The sequence below is a fragment of the Puccinia triticina genome, chromosome 1A, assembly GCF_026914185.1.
Source record: "Puccinia triticina chromosome 1A, complete sequence".
Lineage (NCBI taxonomy): Eukaryota > Fungi > Basidiomycota > Pucciniomycetes > Pucciniales > Pucciniaceae > Puccinia > Puccinia triticina.
Genome location: NC_070558.1, coordinates 3,194,753 through 3,213,677, shown reverse-complemented (window position 1 = coordinate 3,213,677; position 18,925 = coordinate 3,194,753). Strand labels below are relative to the sequence as shown.

The window sequence follows — 18,925 nt, the reverse complement described above, 5'->3', positions numbered from 1 at the left end:
CGAGATATTCCATTGCCGGTCACCTGACAAACACTTTGAATTCAGCCTTATCGTTCCAGGCTTCCAAAATCACCGACTCAGCTCTGCAGCTTCCCTTTTGGATTTCTGAAACCCGTCCGACATACCAGCGGAGTAGACAGACCTCCAAACTCACTATCCGCAGGACCTACTGCCAGCGACTATTTAAATCACACGAACTAGCCTCTTTCACCCCGAAACCAAAATGCGCTCTCGACAACCATCCCACCTCTTCCTGTATTGCCTGTTGGCGCTGGTATCAGATTCAGCTCCTCTATCGACTCCTTCAGCACCGCAAACATGCACGTATGTTTATCAGCCTATCACCACGAGTGGTGATCCAACAGGTAAGCACTTATCTCAAGAAGATTGTTATTCAAGGCAAGGCTCATGCTGTCTGCGAGTCTACCACTCAAAAGCTGACATTTAGATATTGCCCCAACTTATAAATCTAGGGAACCAAATGACTTGCCGCAATGCTCAAAGTCCACAAAGGTTCTTCATCTGTGATCAGAAATCATGTGAAGGCACAAGAAGTATGTCCCATGTCAGAGAGCGGAGTACCAGAATCTCCCAGAGCCTTTTACTGACGAGTCGTGCTCGCTGCTTGACCAGAATGTACGAATTGTGTATCGCAGACTACCAATGTCTCCGTGAACTCGATTGAATGCGCAAAATATTACGTAGATGAAAACCAGAAAACAACAAGTTAGTCCGGTGATCTACGTCTGAAAGGAGTTGAATGTTGATTGAGTGCTGATTTGGAACAGATTGCTGGACATCGGGCGATGAGCAGTTTACCTGCTACGATCAGTGTACCGGGGCCGCTGGTAAGTGCAACCACCCTTATGCTGTTGCGTTTTACCACAGGAGCCAATACAACAACGTTTTTTAATGACTTTCCCAATTCAGTCTGCTCGAGTTGCACTCTAGACGAACAAACTCCTTCGATTTCAAACTGTGTCAGCAACTCCTCACCAAAACATGGATCCAAAGCCTCACGTGCTTCTAGCGCCAGCACAAGTAACCCAGGTGGCGTATCAACGTGGCTTTCCTGGAATTGACCGCATCCATATCATGCCACTTAATGATTAAGGAATCTGATCATCTCACCTTGAAGTTGGATTTTGTAAACTTAATGTAAACCGTCAAGCATACTTTATTACAGCTGTTGTAACTTCCTCTTTTTGCCTGGCTATCTATTTCCTTTAATCATTTCTTCACTTGATCATATTCAGTTATGTGAGCATTCTTCTCTACCTATCACATTGGCCTGGTAGCCAGCTTCTAGTTCCTGTTGAACAAACACTGATTACCACCAGTTAAATATCATATTGGTTAAACAACCCCCAAGATATTGAGAAAGGCAGTTGGATGTTGTGTAGACTGTTCCAAGACTGGCCAGTGGTCTTGAGGACCAACTTTCAGCTTGAGGTCTTTTTGAGAGTCCATTCTCCAATTGTGGAGCTAGGATTGGAATTTTGAAGTTGCTTCCCAAACCTCAAAAAGAAGATGTGGCCTCTTTTCTTCCCACTTGATGCCCCAAAGGGATCCAATTTCTCATATCTCTGAGAAGGGCCCCATATGACTCAAGCTGGAATTTTAAAAACAGTGGATGTTTGCTGGTTGGCATTTAGAGAGCTCTAGATGCCCCTCCAAGTCCTAAATTAAGACATCTACCAAAACAACAAACAGTCACCAGGGGAGATTTTGACGCACTCTCCAGAGAGTGCCATACTGTACCCTTTTTGCGTAACTGTGCTGGATGCCTTTGATGAAATTAGTGTAAGAATTGATGAAAAATTCTGGAACTAATCCACAAGTGATCTGAAACTGATCCTGGATTCATGCATAAACAATCCAGAAGTCATGCAGAAGTCAACTGGAACACAACTGGAATGTGGTTGAAACCACTAAGACACAATGGTCACAATCAAATCATAATTCAATTTGAACTGTTTGTTAATTGAGATGAATTCTTGGGGTTCAATTCATATTTTTTACATGCACATGAAGGTGGTCATTGTTTTAACTTTGCTTATTTAACTTTCATGTGCGCATGTGTAATTTTGTTACAAATCTCAGGTTGGGCCCCCCGCACATCAACAACATGTACACCCCCGTTAGAATGATGTGAAAGGCCCATCTGAATTGGCATATTTCCCTAAATAAGGCCGGTATCATCTAGAATTTCCCCAAAAAAGGATGAAAGTAGGGTGAAAATATGAGTCAAGTCAAGCTTGGAGGTGCGTGGTCCCAGATTTCAGCTAGACATCTTGGCTTCTTACCATATATGAGCTTATGAGTTGTTTTTGTGTTTGTTTGTTTTCCAATGTCTCCATGCATATGCATGTGAGTTTCTTTCCACTTCGCCAATGTCACCTTTGTGTACGCGCATACATTAGGGTGACAAATCAATGGAGGGGCCTTTCACAGCTCCATTACAAGTAAAAACCAGTCAGAAAGCCATGAAAACCCCTGCAAGTCACATTTAAGTTGGGTCAAACCCCTTTGACATAGTGAAATTGATGAACAGAAATTTGCCATAAATGAGTAATAATTGGGCATTGATTAGCTATGATTTCATTACAGGTTTTAATTAATTTGTCATTAGAAAACTGAATGGTTCTCAACAACATTGCACAAGGTCCTGTGACAATTTGGCATCACTTCTGACACACTTCCCATTGACATCTGAAGAATTTATCAATCATTTCCTAATCCACATCTGACTCACATCAGACCCAGAACAACATAAAATTAGACTCTGGCACTCTCTGGAGAGTGTGTCAAATTCTCCCCTGGTGAGTACACATGAAAGTAATGAGCTACAGGCTTACTAGGAAAACATTTTACTTTCTCCTGAAAATTAAGAGTTTGGTTGTGTAAATTGAGATCTGGGAGGCTCCCAGAATCAATGGGAAGTCATCCAGTTTCCCTCCCCAATCCCCCAGAAACAACCATAAATACTCAGGCTGGTATCTTATCTAGGTATATGTCAGTGCCCTACTGGCAAGATATTATCTTTTTTTTGCTAAAAAAAATCTCTTGGAGACCTCTCTCATTAGAGGGGTTCACAATTGAAACCTACAAAATTTTAGGACCAATTTTAAGGTGTTTATGATTACAAATTGATAAATTGGACTGATTTAGCAGTACAACTGGCAACTGTGCAACTTACCAAAATCCTAAAATCCTGTTCATAATAAAGGCCTTGAGTTTAGCTCCAAAGTTTTGTAGAATTTGATTGTGAACCCCCCTATTGACTTGTAGTCCTCCTACTCACGTGTGCCCAGGAATTCAGTTTCTTTCCAGGACTGCTTAATACAACAAGAATCTTACCAAGAAGTGTATTCATTTTCATCTTGAACCTTTCCTCCTAGAGCACACCTGGGCACATTCCCCAGGGCCCAAAAGACACCAGAGTGCTCTGATTGTGGTGTACCTGTGACCTCAAGGAGGGATCCTGACCTCAAGGAGGGATCCTGACCTCAAGGAGGGATCCTGACCTCAAGGAGGGATCCTGACCTCAAGGAGAGAGCTATACATAAACTACCCCTGTCTTACAAGCCCCTCATTCTTTTATATGATTGGTACGTTGTTGATGGTTTCCCTATCTGTTTACCACCTTGCAGATCAAATATGTACTTCCAGGATCATTTAAGCTGAGTTTTTGACCCTCTAAGTGATTGATGTTGATCTTTGTATCTGGATGTCTTAGCAAGTATGAGCTTTGGGGTCTTTTCAACTTATTTTGGAGTTGGTTTGGCTTGGGTGGAGGTGTCTATTGAGGCTTACTAGAGTGATGAAAGAGAAGAGATTGGGGAACAAGGTTGAAGGTTTGATGGGAAGATGACCCTGGAAGATTTACACAGGTGTGTCATGAGGAGTTGACTAACTTATCACAAGACCCTCTTTGGAGGGTCTGGTGCAGCCTGGCTGGCGCGGGGAGCCCCTTGCAAAGCAAGCCTCTGAAGGAGGGACTTGCGCCATATACCCCCCTACCCACCCTACTCTTTTTGGCATTTGGCAGGGCATTATTTTAGAAACACTATCAAATTTGATCCACTCAACTTTTTTTTCTTTTCTTGTTCAGTGTCCCATGACCACCTGCTTCTTCTCTACAAGCATGCCAAAAATCAAGTGCCCCACTCACTTTAACATTGGTCTTTTTCCTTGTTTTCCATGGGCAATACATCCACAGGCTGCTTACGTGATGTAAAGCCACCAGTCAGAGTACAGGGAGTACTTTGAAAGTCTTATTATGACAGTATAAAATGGTGAGAAGGTCCAAAAATAATGCTACATATCCTACAAGATGCAGGAGAAGGAAGGGGTCATTTGGCCCAGAGGAACCTTCATGCTATTCCTCACGACTGAGGAGGTTCAAGCAATAGGATGGAAAACAGTAAAAAAACAAAAAAGAGTAGGGCAAGCACTGGTGCACAGTGTATAAGTCCCTCCTTTGGAGGGTCCCTGTGGGATGGCGTCCCCCCTCCATAAAGAGAGGGTCTTGGGGGTAAGTTAGAGGAGTTGAGGACTGAGTAGAACTTGGAGTATTGTGATTTTCAGGTTTGCTAGGTTTTTCAGCTTGTGCCAGGTTATTGAGCATTTCCTTGCCATGTGTGCAGTCAGTTGTTCTAAAACAGAATGCACGTGCCCATGGAATGTGGATGCTGAGAGGGCCCTGCTATGTGGGCACAAAAAGAGATGGAGTACCAGGGAGTCGAATCCTGTACCTCTCGCACACGCCTGAACCAGGATGCTAAGCGAGCGCTCTACCGATGAGCTAGAACCCCTTGCGATGGTGGTGGGAGTTTCCTTAGAAGGATAAATACCGCACCCCACAAGGCTCGCTTTGGGTTTGGCTGAGTCTGATAATCAAATAAGAAGTTGTGTGTGGAAATGATCGGCCAGTGCGATGTATCGGTCGATCGGAATGCCCAATTTCTGATCGGCAAGTTTCACGGGCAATACATATGCTGTCCGGGTGCTGCGTGTTTGTGAATTGGCTGCTGGCTGACGGGAGCAGTTTGGCGCTCCGCATTGTTTGCATTCATCATCCTGAGCTGGATTCCTGGGCGAAGTGTGGAGCTTGGGGCTGGGCTCTCGAAGGCCTCTTGATCCGCTCTTTCGCACAGCTGCGTATGTACACAAGATGGTACTGCGCAATATATTTACCAACTTGAACGCAAAATTAAAAATGAGTTGTCCGGCCTCGTCAGTTTCTATTTAGCCGTAGAAGGCGTATGTGCATAGTATGTGTGTGTGTGTGTGTCTTCGCCCCGAGGAGCGGCTGCCCCTGCCAGCTCCCTCCCTCCGGCCGACCAACTGCATTCACCCTCCCTCTGCCCAGCACTCCCCCGGCCACCGAGCCAGGCTGCCAGCCACAGACCGAACAGCCCACCCGAGCCCCCCGCCAGCCGCAGAGAACCCTCCCCGGGTAGCCCCCCCTCTGCCAGCAACAGTCGAAGCGCTTCCTCTCGACTCTCGAGCGACTGCGAGCCTCCCGAGAACTCTCCAGCTGATCCATCCTGCCCTCTCCCCATCCAGTCTCCGCCCCCAGCCAGTAGATGCCCACCCAGGAAACCAGCGTTGCCTCGCCCTCTCGCTCGATCCCCCCCGCCAGCCGCCCCGCCCATCCGCCCCACAACCCCTCCGGAGCCACTTCGACAAGCACCCGATCCGCTGGTAACTATCATCAGCCTCCGTCTCATCAGCTCAATAGCCCTCACCACCACCACCCCCCCCATCTGCCGCCCCCCGCTGCCCAAGGGTCCTCTAACCTGACCAACGCTTACTCCACCCACCATCACCCATCATCATCCTATGGCGACCATCACCAACAACCCCCCAGCCATCACCCGCTCCAAAAACCAAGCCCCCCGCTGCCCCATCCATCCGCCTCGGCTCACCACGCCCTCCACCACCCACAGTATCGTCTTCCCCACGAAGAGCCCCGGAAAATCGTCGGCTTCAAACGTAAATCATCAGCTTCGCCGCCTCCTGAACACCGTCCAGAGCACAGCAGCCACATCCTCCAGCCCTCCGAACCCACCAATCGCCGCACCTCTTCCGCCTGGCCCCCCCCACCCACACACTCCCCCGCGAATCATCACTTGAATCAGTTGAGCATCATCAATCAAACCACACACCCTCTCTCGGCTCTTGGCCACCTGCTAACCATCCTACCCAACCCCAGCTCCCAGGCTTATCACCATCCGAGCTACTTGTCGAACCATCCCCAAAACCACAAGCCCCCATCCTCTGAAGCATGTGAATTAGTACCATCCAGTCTGGCCGGCCTCCTCTCCAACCATCCTGGCCCTCCAAACCCTTCTTCAACCGCACCTCGCCAAGCAGATGGAACAGCCGAATCATCAATCTTAAGGAGGGATCCCAACCGAAGCAGACCACGACCTACGATCAACAAACCCTCCACCTCACAAGCCAACCCTCAAACCCACCAGCCCTCAACACCCCTCTCATCCGCCTCTCATCAACGCCCCCCAAGTGCCGAACAGCAGTGGTCGTCTCACCATCGATCTTCCGCCGGCCTTTCACCTCAGCTTTCCCGCAGCACGATGTTATCGACGCTTGATCCCGCCGAGACTCCAACTCGGTCAACCTACAGCAAGCCATCCACACCACTCACCGCCAATCAACCCCTACCCGAGCGTGCCCACCCAGGCTATGGACATCCCTACCGCTCTGAAAATCCTCATCCCGCCGGATCCAACGACACCCATCACACCCGTTCCCCTGCCGTCTACTACCACTCCTATCCTACCCATCGCCAGCCCCTTCATCCTCAACAACACCACTCACCCGTATACCCGCACGATCACCGACCCGAACTGCATCTCCGGACTAGCTTTGCCCACCAGGCAAGCCAACACTCCAGTCTTTCTACTCCCGACGGTCACACCCTCCCGACCCAATCTCCCTCCCGTGCAGATCCCGATTCGAAGCACTCCTATCGGCACCCGCACCATCAAAGTCCGTCCTACGAACATCAGTTCCTGCATCCTTCCCAGAATCGACCTCAGCATCCCGATACATCTCGCCCCTCTCCCTCCATATCCAACAGCTCGCTGCCCTACCAAGCATCCCGTCCCGCGACCTCTTCCAGCAGTCAGAATGCTCAACACATGTCCATGAGTTTGCCGCCTCAACAGATTCGACATCCTCACCATGTCGATTCACCCACCACCTCACCCGATCGGCCGCGACTCTATCAGCCAGAGCCTCGAAGGATCACCCTGACTTCCCCCGATCTCCAACTTCAACTCTCACCTCGCCATCAAAATGCTGATCTATATCCCTCCCAAGCCACGCACGAAAGGCTCAGTCAGCAAGCAATATCTTCAGCGCACCCTCTACGCTCCTCTCATCTACACTCACATCCATCTGCTCATCTATCTGACGATCCCCATTTCAGCTCGCCCCGTCAAGTTGACCGCCTTCCTGAACAGCTCCACTCATCTGCGCAAGGACCCCCCCGCCACCGAAGCTCGCGCTCAACAGATCTATCCAATCAGCCTCAGCCCTCTCGTCAGCCGCGCCCCCAGCCCGTGTACATGCACGAACTTTCTCCCAGGTTTCAGACCGCGCATGGTCACCCTACACAAGCAGAATCTAGTTTCCACCGGAACGAAAATCCACGCTCCCACCAGTCCTACAATCATGAGCCCGAGCAGTCTCCTCGGGCGAGATTCCCGCCAGACCGACCGGCTGGTGATCAAGCCCGATTTTCCCAGCCATTGCCTGAAAATATCACAACCCAACACGCAACCTATCTCCGTCGAGAGCCGTTAGCCAGCCCGATCACCATGCAGCACCCTTCCTATCCCAGTCCTTCACAGAGACAGCAGTTATCGACACATTACGAATACCCGCAGCATCCGAGCACAGCCCAACAGCGCCAACCAACACAGATGGAACCCCCTTCGAAACAAATCCTGAACTCCCCTGACGGCCGCTCAAGAATTGTATCTTCTCACCCAGCTCAGCAGGTCAGTCGGTCGCAAGCTCCCATCAATGGCTTTCCATCACCACAACAGCATTCCTTTGATCATTCCCAGGAGTCCCATCAGCAAAAGAAAAATGGCGTGGTAAGTAACCATCCTCGGCGGCCTCTCAAATCCGGTAAAACAGAGAAAGTGCACGAGCTCTCCAGTAAGTCACGTAATTAATGTTTGCCCTCGATAGTCAAGTTGATCAGGATTTTTTTTTTTTTTTTGGAATTTTCAGATGCAGGAAATTCACAGTCAAGGCCTCAAGCCGGAGCGCACATCGTCGAGACTCAACTCAGCTACGCCGACGCATCAACAGCCTCCTCGTCGAGTAATCCTGGAACAAGCCGCCAGAAGCCTTCCAAATCATCACCTAAGGCTTCTCAGTTCGAACGGCCAAGATCTAAAGGTTTACCGAGCGTTGGACCATCAACCCATCCAAGGCCGGTCCCGCAACCCGGACCTTCGACAGGTAATTGTTGTTTATTAAAGTTCATAGGCAGATTGCGCTGGTGCTGATTATCCCCACGGTTCCGGGTTTGTTCACAGAAGCTAAGAAACCGAAGCTTTCGCCCCTACGACGCCCTTCCTCTCCTGCTTCCAAGTATCCTCCTCCGGCTCAGGACAAACAGAAGGATGCGGCCGCCGACGTCTCCCCTGAATCAACCCGACCCAAAGTTGCGCGCCGAACTACGGTCAGCAATGCAGATCGCGAGTCATCAACAGAGCCATCCAGCACTGGAGATGGGGCAGACGAAGTGGCAGATGACGGAGTGATCAGGTGCATCTGCTCCGTTACCACCGACGACGGGTTCACTATTCAGTGCGAGACATGTGAGGTTTGGCAGCATGCAGTCTGCGTCAACGTGCCGATTGATGAGGTCAGTTTCGCCGCTTGCTTATATCCGCGTAGATCGTCGCTCAAGCTCATTCCACCTGATTCATACTTCCACGTGATTTACTTTATCGTCACTTCCTGCAGGTTCCAGAGCACTACTTTTGTGACAGGTGCGATCCCTCTCCTGAGCGCAGAAAGCAACTCATCCAAATGGCCTCCCGGGCCGAGCAAATACAGCGGCAGAGACTCAAGAAAGAAGCGGACACTCGATCACGGAACCCGCCAGCTGACGACAACTCTGTCACCCCAGGCTCTCCCAGTCTATCTACCCAGGCAGGCGCAAATGATTCCGAATCATTGGTTGACTCGCCTGCCGCTAGCATTGCGATGAGCAGGGTAAGTAGCGGAGTTTGCATTAACGAATCTGCACAGGGCGAACCTTCTGGACAAAGTCCGACCGGCAACGCGAAAGGCAAGGGTAAGGCAACCTCTGCGGGTCACCTTGACAAACGTAAGTACTTTGTACAAACCGATTCTGACTGACGGATCGATGTTAATCACACTTCCATCGTGTGTGTTTGCTCTATTCAGTGCCAACAACATCCTATCCCGATAATGGACTAGGCTTGTCCGGCCTACAAGAAAGTCTCTCATCAATGCCTGCCCCGCGAATTGACGCTTCGGCCGTGCCAAAGGACTCGATTCCTCGCAAACCTGGGCGCAAGCCGACGAAATTCGCCCAACCCAAGCTGAATTCCTCGAAGCAACCCCTCGACCAAGTAGCTTCTGGTTCGAATACTGCCAATGTGGTTGAAACTGACCACACTGCGTCAGCTCCGAACGGTGCAGACGCGGATGATAGATACGAGGCCTGGCGTTATGAGTATACACCAACACTGAAGGATCTTTACATGGATGCGGATGTCAAATCTCAGGTTCAGCAGCTAATTACGCAGTACTTGAGAATCCAAAGCTTGTCCGAAAAGGACGTCCCGGTTGGTCCGGATGCGGAGGTGCCCGGTCAAGAAGTCGAATCTGCCGAAAGAGCCGCTGTCGCGGCTTCTACCAAACCACTCTCGACTTCAACAGAACCCTGCAAGTCGCCCCTTCAAGTCCTCGATCATTTGACACAAACCACCGACACGCCTGTCAAGTCTCAACGTGCCGTGCCTCACGCCTTCGCCAGCACACAGTTCCTTCCAGTCACAATGTCCGAGCTTCCGCCACCCCCGAAACTGACGATCAAGGCCATCCCGCCGTCTAATATCAACTTTTTCCCATCATTAGCTACCAGCCCGTTTTGCCCCACCTTCTCTAACTCGCTCAACAATTCGTCGACGTCCTCGCTACCGCGATTGATCACTCACGGCGTTTTCAGCACCCAGCCCATCTCTCGCGGCAGCTACATCGCTTCCCTCAAAGGCTCGATCACCTCGATGAAAAAATACACCGAGGATATCTATAACCAATACACAAGTCTTGGTTGCAACAAGCCTTACGTGAAATTCTTCAGGTCTACGCAGTTAGAGAAACGGCTTCTTCGGGACCCCGATTCGGCACACATCGACGACGGACTCGTGATTGACAGCCGACAGTATGGCAACGAGATGCGGTTTATCCGGAACGGCTGTCATCCCAACGCGTTCATCAACATCATCATGACCCCTCAGGCTCCTCGCTCCCATGACCCCGAACTTGCTAGCGGACCTGACTTATCTCGGAGTGCAACGCCATCTGGTCGCTCGTGCGCTTTTCCTACGCCAGGGTTGGATCGTCATCATCACTCGAATAACCTTTGGTCTACCGCCGGTTAGGAGCTTTCATAAATCGGACTGTATTTTTCATTATTGTTGACATTTTTTTTTTTTTTGGTATACTTGTGTAGATTGTGAACAGCCGTTGCCGTGGGAAGTATCGTTCGGAATCTTCGCCGCCAGTGACATCTCTCGCCGCGAAGAAATCATATTGCCCTGGGAGTGGGACGATCAACACCTAGTCCATCTCTTGCCTCGATTACTCAGCCATTCCAGCACCTTCGAAGCTCAACAACAAAGGAGCCCCACTTTGCCTCCTGTTCGGGTCCAGTTTCTGCCTTGGTCCCGCAGCGATCTCAAGTTACTGAGCTGCAAATTAGCCGCCGTGACGCTGACATTCTTCGGGCTGATGTTCTGTGGATGCGAGCGAAAGAAAAGTTGCGCTGTCAATCTGATGTGGAAGATCGGGTGCTTGAGCGCAGGCGAGCCGATGTTTCCGTCTAACCAAGACGGTTGTCTCGATAGTGAAGGTGGTGAAATGACGTCGATCTCCGGTCTGAAGGAACGTCAGGAAAGTACCCTACCTCTAACATTTGAAGAACGGTTCAGACTGGTCTTGTATTCGTTTCTGGAACAGCCGAACCCTTTGCCCTCAAAGGTCGGCCGAAATGCGACTTCGAATGCTAGCGCACCGACTGCTAGCCGACAGAAGAAACAGAAGATTGACTTGGGTCCTTTGCTTGGATTGCGGCGCGATTGGTGGCTGCATTCGACCGTTCAGCCCGTCCAGACTGACCCTTCGCGGACAGCTAAACCGGCAGCCAAGAAGCAGAAACGACCCCGCAGTCGAAGCGTCTTCAACCGCAAGCCTTCAGTCCACAAGATCCGTCGGGTAAGCGATGTCGGGGAGCTGCGGCAACCAGGTCCGACTGTGCCGAATCCAGTCGTCCAGAAGGAAGTCACATTGCCGGAGGTCGAGCCTAGCCAGGATTCAACTGCCCATCCACCGCCTTCAGCCCAGACTCAGCAGCAGATGCCGGAGCCCGAAAAACAGTCCAGTATTCAGAGTCAACCGAACCAACGCCCACTTTCTCATCCATCGCCATCCGCTGTACTACCCGGCGCCCAGCAGACCAATCTAAGTAGTGATGCACGTGTCGACCCGTCATCCATCGTCTTGCCCGGACCAGATACATTGGCCGATCTACCTGGCCCGTCGAACTTGACCCATCTGCAACATCCCAATGATGCAGGGTCCAACAAGCGTGCAAGTGAAGACGTTGATGTAGAGTCGCCAGTGGTACCTCAACTCGCAGAGGTCTCTCCCCCGCAACAGGTCACCGCGGATAGTGAACGTGTCTCGGATCCAAGCACGCGAGCATCCGAAGCTCATCAGACAAGGAAAGACGACATTAGTCCGACAGGCGTGGCAAGAAATCAGCCCGATCACGCGATGGAAGTTCAAGTACCGGAACCACGAGAGAGCAGCATCACCGAAGCGGCTGTCGATCTTCCGGAGCCGCCAAGACAAGTCGATGGCCCGCCTGTTCTCCCCGCCGAAGCCTCACCAGCAGAAATAAAGCCACCCTCGAGTACGCCCGAGGAAGGTGAAGTCCAAGAGGAAGAAGTGTACCCTGAAGCAGTGGTCGAAGAACCGCCGACTCAGGTTTCGCCGCCTGGTCCTAGCCCTGGGTATCAGTTCCCGAAGCCTCCGTCGCTCGCTTCTCAACCAGAAACCTTTTTTGGAAAGACGGTAGGTGCGGCGCCTGTATCTGTGTTGCCTTTGGAGGCCAGCCACATCGAGCAAGACATCGATCAACTTCGGAGCGATGTTGTACCGGCATCAACTGAACTGCCGGCTCAAGATCTCGGACCCTCGCCACCCCAATTGGCCTCGGTCGGACGGGGTGGCGAAGAGATGACTACGGCTCCAAGAAGCCCCAAGCAAGACTCGCCTGCAATGGTCGCTCAGCACCTCGAGCCCGATGGCGTTACTGCAGCGCAACCCGGCCCAAGTCAGCTCGCAACGGACGACCAGAACGAGCTCCCGGTTTCTCGTCTGACGCCGCCGTCGGATTCCAGTACCGCATCGATGGTTCAAGATTCTAGGCAAACAGTTGAATCGGTAGCGGATCTAGCGGCGGACCGGATGGTAGCTGATTCTATTGTCTCTCCAAAATCTCCGGAGCCGGTTCACGATGTTGACACCACTCAGATTCGAAGGATAGATGATGATGAGGATCGTGAAGCAGCGCCGACCGAAAACCAAGTTGCAGCGGAGGTTGTCCCGACCATTCCTGACCCACCTCTTTCTGTTCAAGACCCCGAAACCCTTCAAGAAGCAATCAGGCCGTCACCCGAGCCCATGGTCCCCAACCAAGCCGTAGAACAAACAAAGGCTGGCTCGCCTACGAGACTTTCTCAGCGATCTGCCAGTGTGGATGTTGAATCGCATCTTGAATCTCAAGGTACGTTTTCCTTCTTTGTTCCCAGAAGATCTACTTGACTGATTCTGTGTATCCGTTTCAGACGACTCCGCTCTCAGTCAGCCTTCTGAGGGAACGGACGAACACCTACTGGATTCCGATGCTTCGACGACAATCTTGGGCTCGAGCGATGAGGAAATGCTGTCTTCGCATACCCCGCGCTACCTCAACAACCGGAAACGGATCCGAAGTAAAAATATCCTCAAGCCTCCTGTGCGGATGGCGCCTGTCAAGAAGGCGAGTTCAGCACGACCCGGAGGCGGTCTTCCGGCCGGCAGCGGTATGACACGCTTGAACAACAAGCCCGAGCTCCGCGGGGTCGATAAGCTCAAGCCTCCTCTCCCTACTGGCTACCGGAAAGGTAATCACAGTAACAAGACCAGTAGTCTCTCCGATCTGGAGTCAGACGACGAGGAGGAGGAGGGCCAAGATGTCTCCGCCGCCCCAGCGGTCAAGGAGCCGGGCTCTAAGATGCGCTTGACGATCAGGTCCTCGTCGCCTTCTGAAAACAACGACGATGAGGAGGAGGTCGTCGAAAGGACGGCTGGCAAGCTGCAGCGGAGCGATGGAGTCTCGCCGATCCCCACGTTGTCGTCAGCTGCTGATCTTGCTTCAAACTCCTTGGCCAAGGTCAATGCCTCTGTCATCGCGCAGAAGGTGGGCCGACTCGACCCGGTCCCTGCTTCAAAGCCAATCGCAGTCAATTCGAGCGTCGCCGTTCCTGCGCCGACGCAAGAGACAAATCCCGCCATGGCTGTCATCGAGAAACAAGAATCCGAAGGCACCCAACCGCCTGTTGAAGGAAGCTCCTCCGTCATCGAAAGACCAGCTGTGGCCCAGTTATCCGATCCGCCACCTCCACAATGTAGCACCAGTACATCTGCTCTTGAAGTTAATCCGCCCTTACCAAGCCCCGCCGAACCATCTCCTGTCGAGCCAAAAAAGGCAGCCCCAAAGCGGATCAGCCTGAAGGACTACCGATCTCGCCAAGTCACCGAACCGGTCGTTATCGCCCCCCTCGCCAATCCCCTGATCCATTTCACGACCAACCGACCGCCTTTGACGACGGTGGCCGAAGAACCTCAACGGAAGCAGCCCCCGCCACCGATCCCCATCTTGCCTCCCTTGCTACCGCCTTCTTCGTCCAGCCAGCCCCTGCTCCCCTTGTCCCCTCGCAAGCTTGAATTAGTCGCCTCGGTTCTCAAAAAAGAAGAGAAAGCTCGCGCCCAGTCTGCCAACAATGACGCAAAGATACCTGACCCTTTGCCCGACTCGCCTTCTCCAACGAGGCCTCCCCCTCAGGATATCGCCGAGGACCGCAGCAACATGGCTGTTGATGTGGTCAGCCTGAAGAAGTCGGATAAGCAAACAGGTCAGTTGTGTTTTCTCGCATGACATGTGCCCTATCAGCCCGAGCACCAGTCTTGAGCTAAACGCGTCTCGACTTTGTTTTTTTTTTTTTACCATAGCTTTGGAGCCGAACATACCTCGACTAAACTCAGAATTGCGGCAGGTCAAGATTAGCGCTCGAGGTTGTGAAGAGCCTGTCGTTGGCGCCTATGAAGACGATATCGATGGTGTCGCGATCGAATCCATGTCGACCCCATCAGATGGAGAGATTGACGAGCAAGACCAGCAACGAGAGAGGCTCGGTCGTAAAGAGCAAGTCGAGATGCATGGTCAAGAAACACCAGTGATCACTAGTGAAAAACAGGATCAAGCGCAGGAAGAGACGATCAATGAGGTCGTACAACAGGTTCCCCGTGAAGACTCACAGCCACCAGACGAAGAGCAGAAAAAGAAGACACCCGATGTGGAAAAGCCACATGTAGAGGAGCTTGATGCTCAGGAGTCACAGGAAAAACGGCCCAACGGTTTATCCACGACCACTGCTTCTGAAGACGTCGAGCCTCCGTCCTTGAGCGAAGCTGATCGAAGGCCAATACGAGATGCAGAGATTACTGTGAGTCTAAATAAAACACACTCTTATGTCTTGGCTGTCCTGACTTTTATTTTGTGCCTCGTAGCCCCCAGCCTCGAACGAACCCGCGGATCAGATGGAGATTGACGAAGGGCCTAGCTCGAACACCGTCGTTCCAGATGGCCCGTCACCGCCTCGGCTGTTCAAAGCCACGACTCGTGAAGATGGGAACAGACCAGACCACATTCCCCCTCCCATCAAGACTGAGCGCGCCGGAGCTTCGACGAGCACCGAAACGGCGATTCGATCAGCGCAAACCGAAGACAACAGCGAGGAAGATATGGACATTTCGCCTATCGTCGTCCAACACCCGCCTCCTCCGAAGCCCCGCCTATCAATCGCCGATTATCGTCGACGCCAAGTAAGAAGACCGTCGCTGTCAGAGGAGCGCCATCAGTCCCAATCGATGTCCCCGGCCGTACCTGAGCTGGAGCTTTCCCGAGTCAATCCGCAATCATCAACGGCAAGCCCCCAGTTATTCCAGAAAGTCCCGCTCCCCCACGCTCAACCATGCCAGCAAGAATCTACATCGACGCTCCACGTTGCTGCCGACGAGGCCCGATCCTCGCCCCCGCGCTCGACCAGGCTGAATCTATCGCCACTCCCACCTCAGCAGTCTGATCGCAAGCCAAACGTAGACAACGTCCAACCGGCTGACGATACTGTGAATGCTGCATCTGAATCGCGTCCCTCAGCTACAACGATGTACTTCCCTCCGATATCGCCTTCGATCTTGATGGGCATGGAGTCTCCTCGCTCACCTGAGTTGGAATGTTCGCCCTCGCCGCCAGGGTCTCCATCTGAGGAGACATCGTCGGGTCGCGGGACTCGTGCCGTTGCTTCTTGCCCCCCTTGCCAAAAGTCGCCAAGTCGGACACCACTCGAGTCGACCCCCGTCACTTCCACCAGCAGTCTTAAGGGTGATTTGAAGCCTGCTATCACAGAGCAATCTGCCCTTCCACGTGTGGCAGTGGACTCATCCAAGCTCCCCGGCACCGAGACACCGGATGATCGGCCACTCGGACAAACGGCCTCGCCTGCACCAGAATCGCTCACTACTCAGCCGCCTTCTCAGCAACTGTCGGCCTCGAAATCGGCGTCTACCGCCTCCTCCGGCCCGGCCAATATTGCTCAATATAATCGTCCTGATCCTCCCAAACCTTCCCCTTCAGTCCATGTCGCATCGCTTCCTGTCCCCGTCGCTTCGTATCTCCCGGCCCATCAACATCGAAAACCTCCTCCGATTCCAAGTGGTGGGGGCTCGCAGCCCACCCCGATCGACTCGAATACGCACAAGTCTCGGGTCCAAACTCCTACAGATCCTACCTTTCCTGGCCCTCGCGGAGATCACCCAGCTGCACATCTTCCCCCCTCAAGATCGACCATGCCGGCCCTGTCTAGTCAACGCAGCCCAAAGATCCCCCTGTCCCCTCTGGCTTACAAGCCAAGTATCTCGCCCGCCTCCTCTGCCCCCTCAGGTCTGTCTGAATCTCGAGCCAATCCCCGAGGCCCGTCGAATATCTCGTCTGGATCAAGTCGCGACCCTCCGAGCAGAACGCTTCGAGTGCCATCGAATTCCAATTCATCGCGCGCCTCCTGGCCTCCGGAGTCTGCAGGCCCCGGCCACAACGACCACCCACACCACTCTAGCCAAGGTCCCTCAGGCGGCGTGCATGCGCCAAGTACGACCAGCAAGTCCTTCTCGGACTTGCCCCCAAACCCCGGCTTGCCTCCGCACCCGACCCACCATGCCGGCGCACCGCCCCGAAACCCGCCCTACCATTACCCTCCCCATCGCGGGGGCCCCGGCTTCCCGCCCATGCGCCACTTCTCCGGCCATCGCGCTATCACTACTCCTATCTTGGGCACCTCCGGCCCCGGCCCCCCTGGCTCATTTCGTCAGTCCCAGCAGAGCGGTAACGAAGGCAGCGAGCGGGCGAGATACGATGGTAAGCTTGGCCACCTCTTTATCCGCTTGCCTCCTTCATGAGGAGATCGAGTGTGTGTGTGTGTTTTAAGAGAGATTTGAAAGACTGATGTTAATTGTATCGTCGCTTCCCAGGTATGCTCCGCAGCCCGCTCCCCAGCCATCATTCGTCGTCGTATGCCCCCCGCGGGGGCAGGGCCAAGGTCCGAGGAGGCGCGGGCCCCTCGTCGTCGTCGTCGTCGTACTGGCCCGTCGACAGCAACGGCCCCGGCGGCGGCGGCAACAGTAATAGCAGCAGTGGCGGCGGAAGCAGTGGCGCGGGACGCGCGTTCGGGGGGCCGAGCCGCGGCGACCGGTGACCTGACCCCACCACCAACCGGGCTTGCGACCCGTCCGGGGGCAGACGTCCCGCGCGCGGTGTCTTGCTGCTTCTCCATCGCTCTCCTCAGCCGTACTATCGTCTCTGATCTTTCCATCATCCGTTCATCATCCCTCAGTCCACACAGTATATATACATATATCTCCGCTCAGTCCACACATTTATATATACATATCTCCGCTGTGTCTTACGCTTCCCGGTCTTGGTTTCCGTACTTCCCTCCTATTTGAATTGTGTTTATCTTATCTTATCTTCTTTTTCTTTTTTTCTTTTTTGCTTCTCCGTTACACAAACATACATATACATATGGTTAACTTTTTATGGGCAGATCGCAGGGCCAGGGGTCGTCTTCGCCTCTGCCGCTTGTCCTTCTGTGGCTTCTTCTTTGCTTGTCTTGTGTCTCCGCACCCCCGCTTTTTTTTAACATATATTGAAAAAACCAAAACCGAAATCATTTGTAGTCGTCGGTCTTCTTTTGTGTGGTCTTATCTATCATCATCATCATCTCAAAATAACTCTCTTCACGGTGTGAGACGTCGTATATACGAAGGCTGTCTGGTGTGTAATGGTTTCGGTCAGGTGCTAGGGATGAAAGTGGGTCGGGTCGACCCGGCGGGTACCCGGCCCGTGTCGGGTCTGGGGCCGGGTTCGGGTCGACCTTTGTCACAAAAACCCATTTTCGACCCGACCCGCCTCAGACCCGCCAGATTTTTGGGTCGGGTTCGGGCAGCCATTTTGGCTGTCGGGTCGACCCGCCGACCCGTTTACAGACCCGCGCAGCAGGCGGGTACCCATGTAAAACACGTGGCCCCGCGCTCCCAGACTACATCAATTGCGCGGCCGGCGCTCCCACTGGGCCACCAATCATAGTTTGCGGGGCTGTGGCCTGTCAGCACTGAATATATGTACATATACTCAGGCTGCCGCTCTCAGCTACCGGCCCGTTACCCACGACTTCACCATGGCCAGGACCCGCTCTCAACAAGTACGCCCCCTCAAGCGCAAGAAGCACGTCCCCTCCTCAACCAAAGACGATACCGGGGCAACTAACGACGCCAAGGGCTCTATTGATCAAGACCACCAGTCACCTGCGGAAAGTGAGGCCGAAGACGAGGTCCAAGTCCTGGACCCCAGTCAGCCCCGTGAATCCCAAGAAAAAGCTCCCCGCTCGGAAAACAAAGCTTCCCAAACCGGAGAAAAAAGTTCGTCTCAAGGCCAAAAACCGCGTAAAACCACGAGCAAGATATGGAACCACTTCAAACCCAGTGGGGAAGGTTGGTTGTTACTTTCTCTATTCTCTGAATCAAAAATATTCTAATGTTTATTTATTTTTATTTTGTTTGAATGTTGAAACAGGTGAAGAGAAAAGAGGACAATGTCGGTACTGCCAGCAAACTTTATCTGCCAAAAGCTCGTGCGGAACGAAACACCTTTGGCAACACCTCAAACGATGCACCTCTTATTGATCACGAAGCAGGCAGACTATGCTGCAAATCTCAAAGAATTCGACACCGGCCAATTGGGTGT

The 18,925-nt window shown here is 52.6% G+C and overlaps 2 protein-coding genes across 2 annotated transcripts; both read left to right on the top strand.

Annotated features, from left to right (window-relative positions):
- Window positions 1-223: 223 nt before the first annotated feature.
- On the top strand, window positions 224-1,082 carry PtA15_1A405 (uncharacterized protein; the record flags this gene model as incomplete). Its single annotated transcript, XM_053165430.1, has 5 exons — window positions 224-365; window positions 474-554; window positions 634-726; window positions 789-848; window positions 931-1,082. The coding sequence occupies 5 exons, from the start codon at window positions 224-226 to the stop codon at window positions 1,080-1,082; spliced, it is 528 nt and encodes a 175-aa protein (XP_053016622.1).
- A 4,139-nt stretch (window positions 1,083-5,221) lies between these two features.
- Window positions 5,222-17,378, top strand: PtA15_1A404 (uncharacterized protein; the record flags this gene model as incomplete). The annotated part of the gene is made up of 15 exons (XM_053165429.1): window positions 5,222-5,238; window positions 5,328-5,587; window positions 5,683-5,794; window positions 5,900-8,033; window positions 8,103-8,196; window positions 8,272-8,505; window positions 8,583-8,914; window positions 9,016-9,382; window positions 9,463-10,680; window positions 10,757-12,868; window positions 12,947-13,093; window positions 13,155-14,483; window positions 14,581-15,074; window positions 15,139-17,041; window positions 17,155-17,378. The coding sequence occupies 15 exons, from the start codon at window positions 5,222-5,224 to the stop codon at window positions 17,376-17,378; spliced, it is 10,977 nt and encodes a 3,658-aa protein (XP_053016621.1).
- Window positions 17,379-18,925: the final 1,547 nt, after the last annotated feature.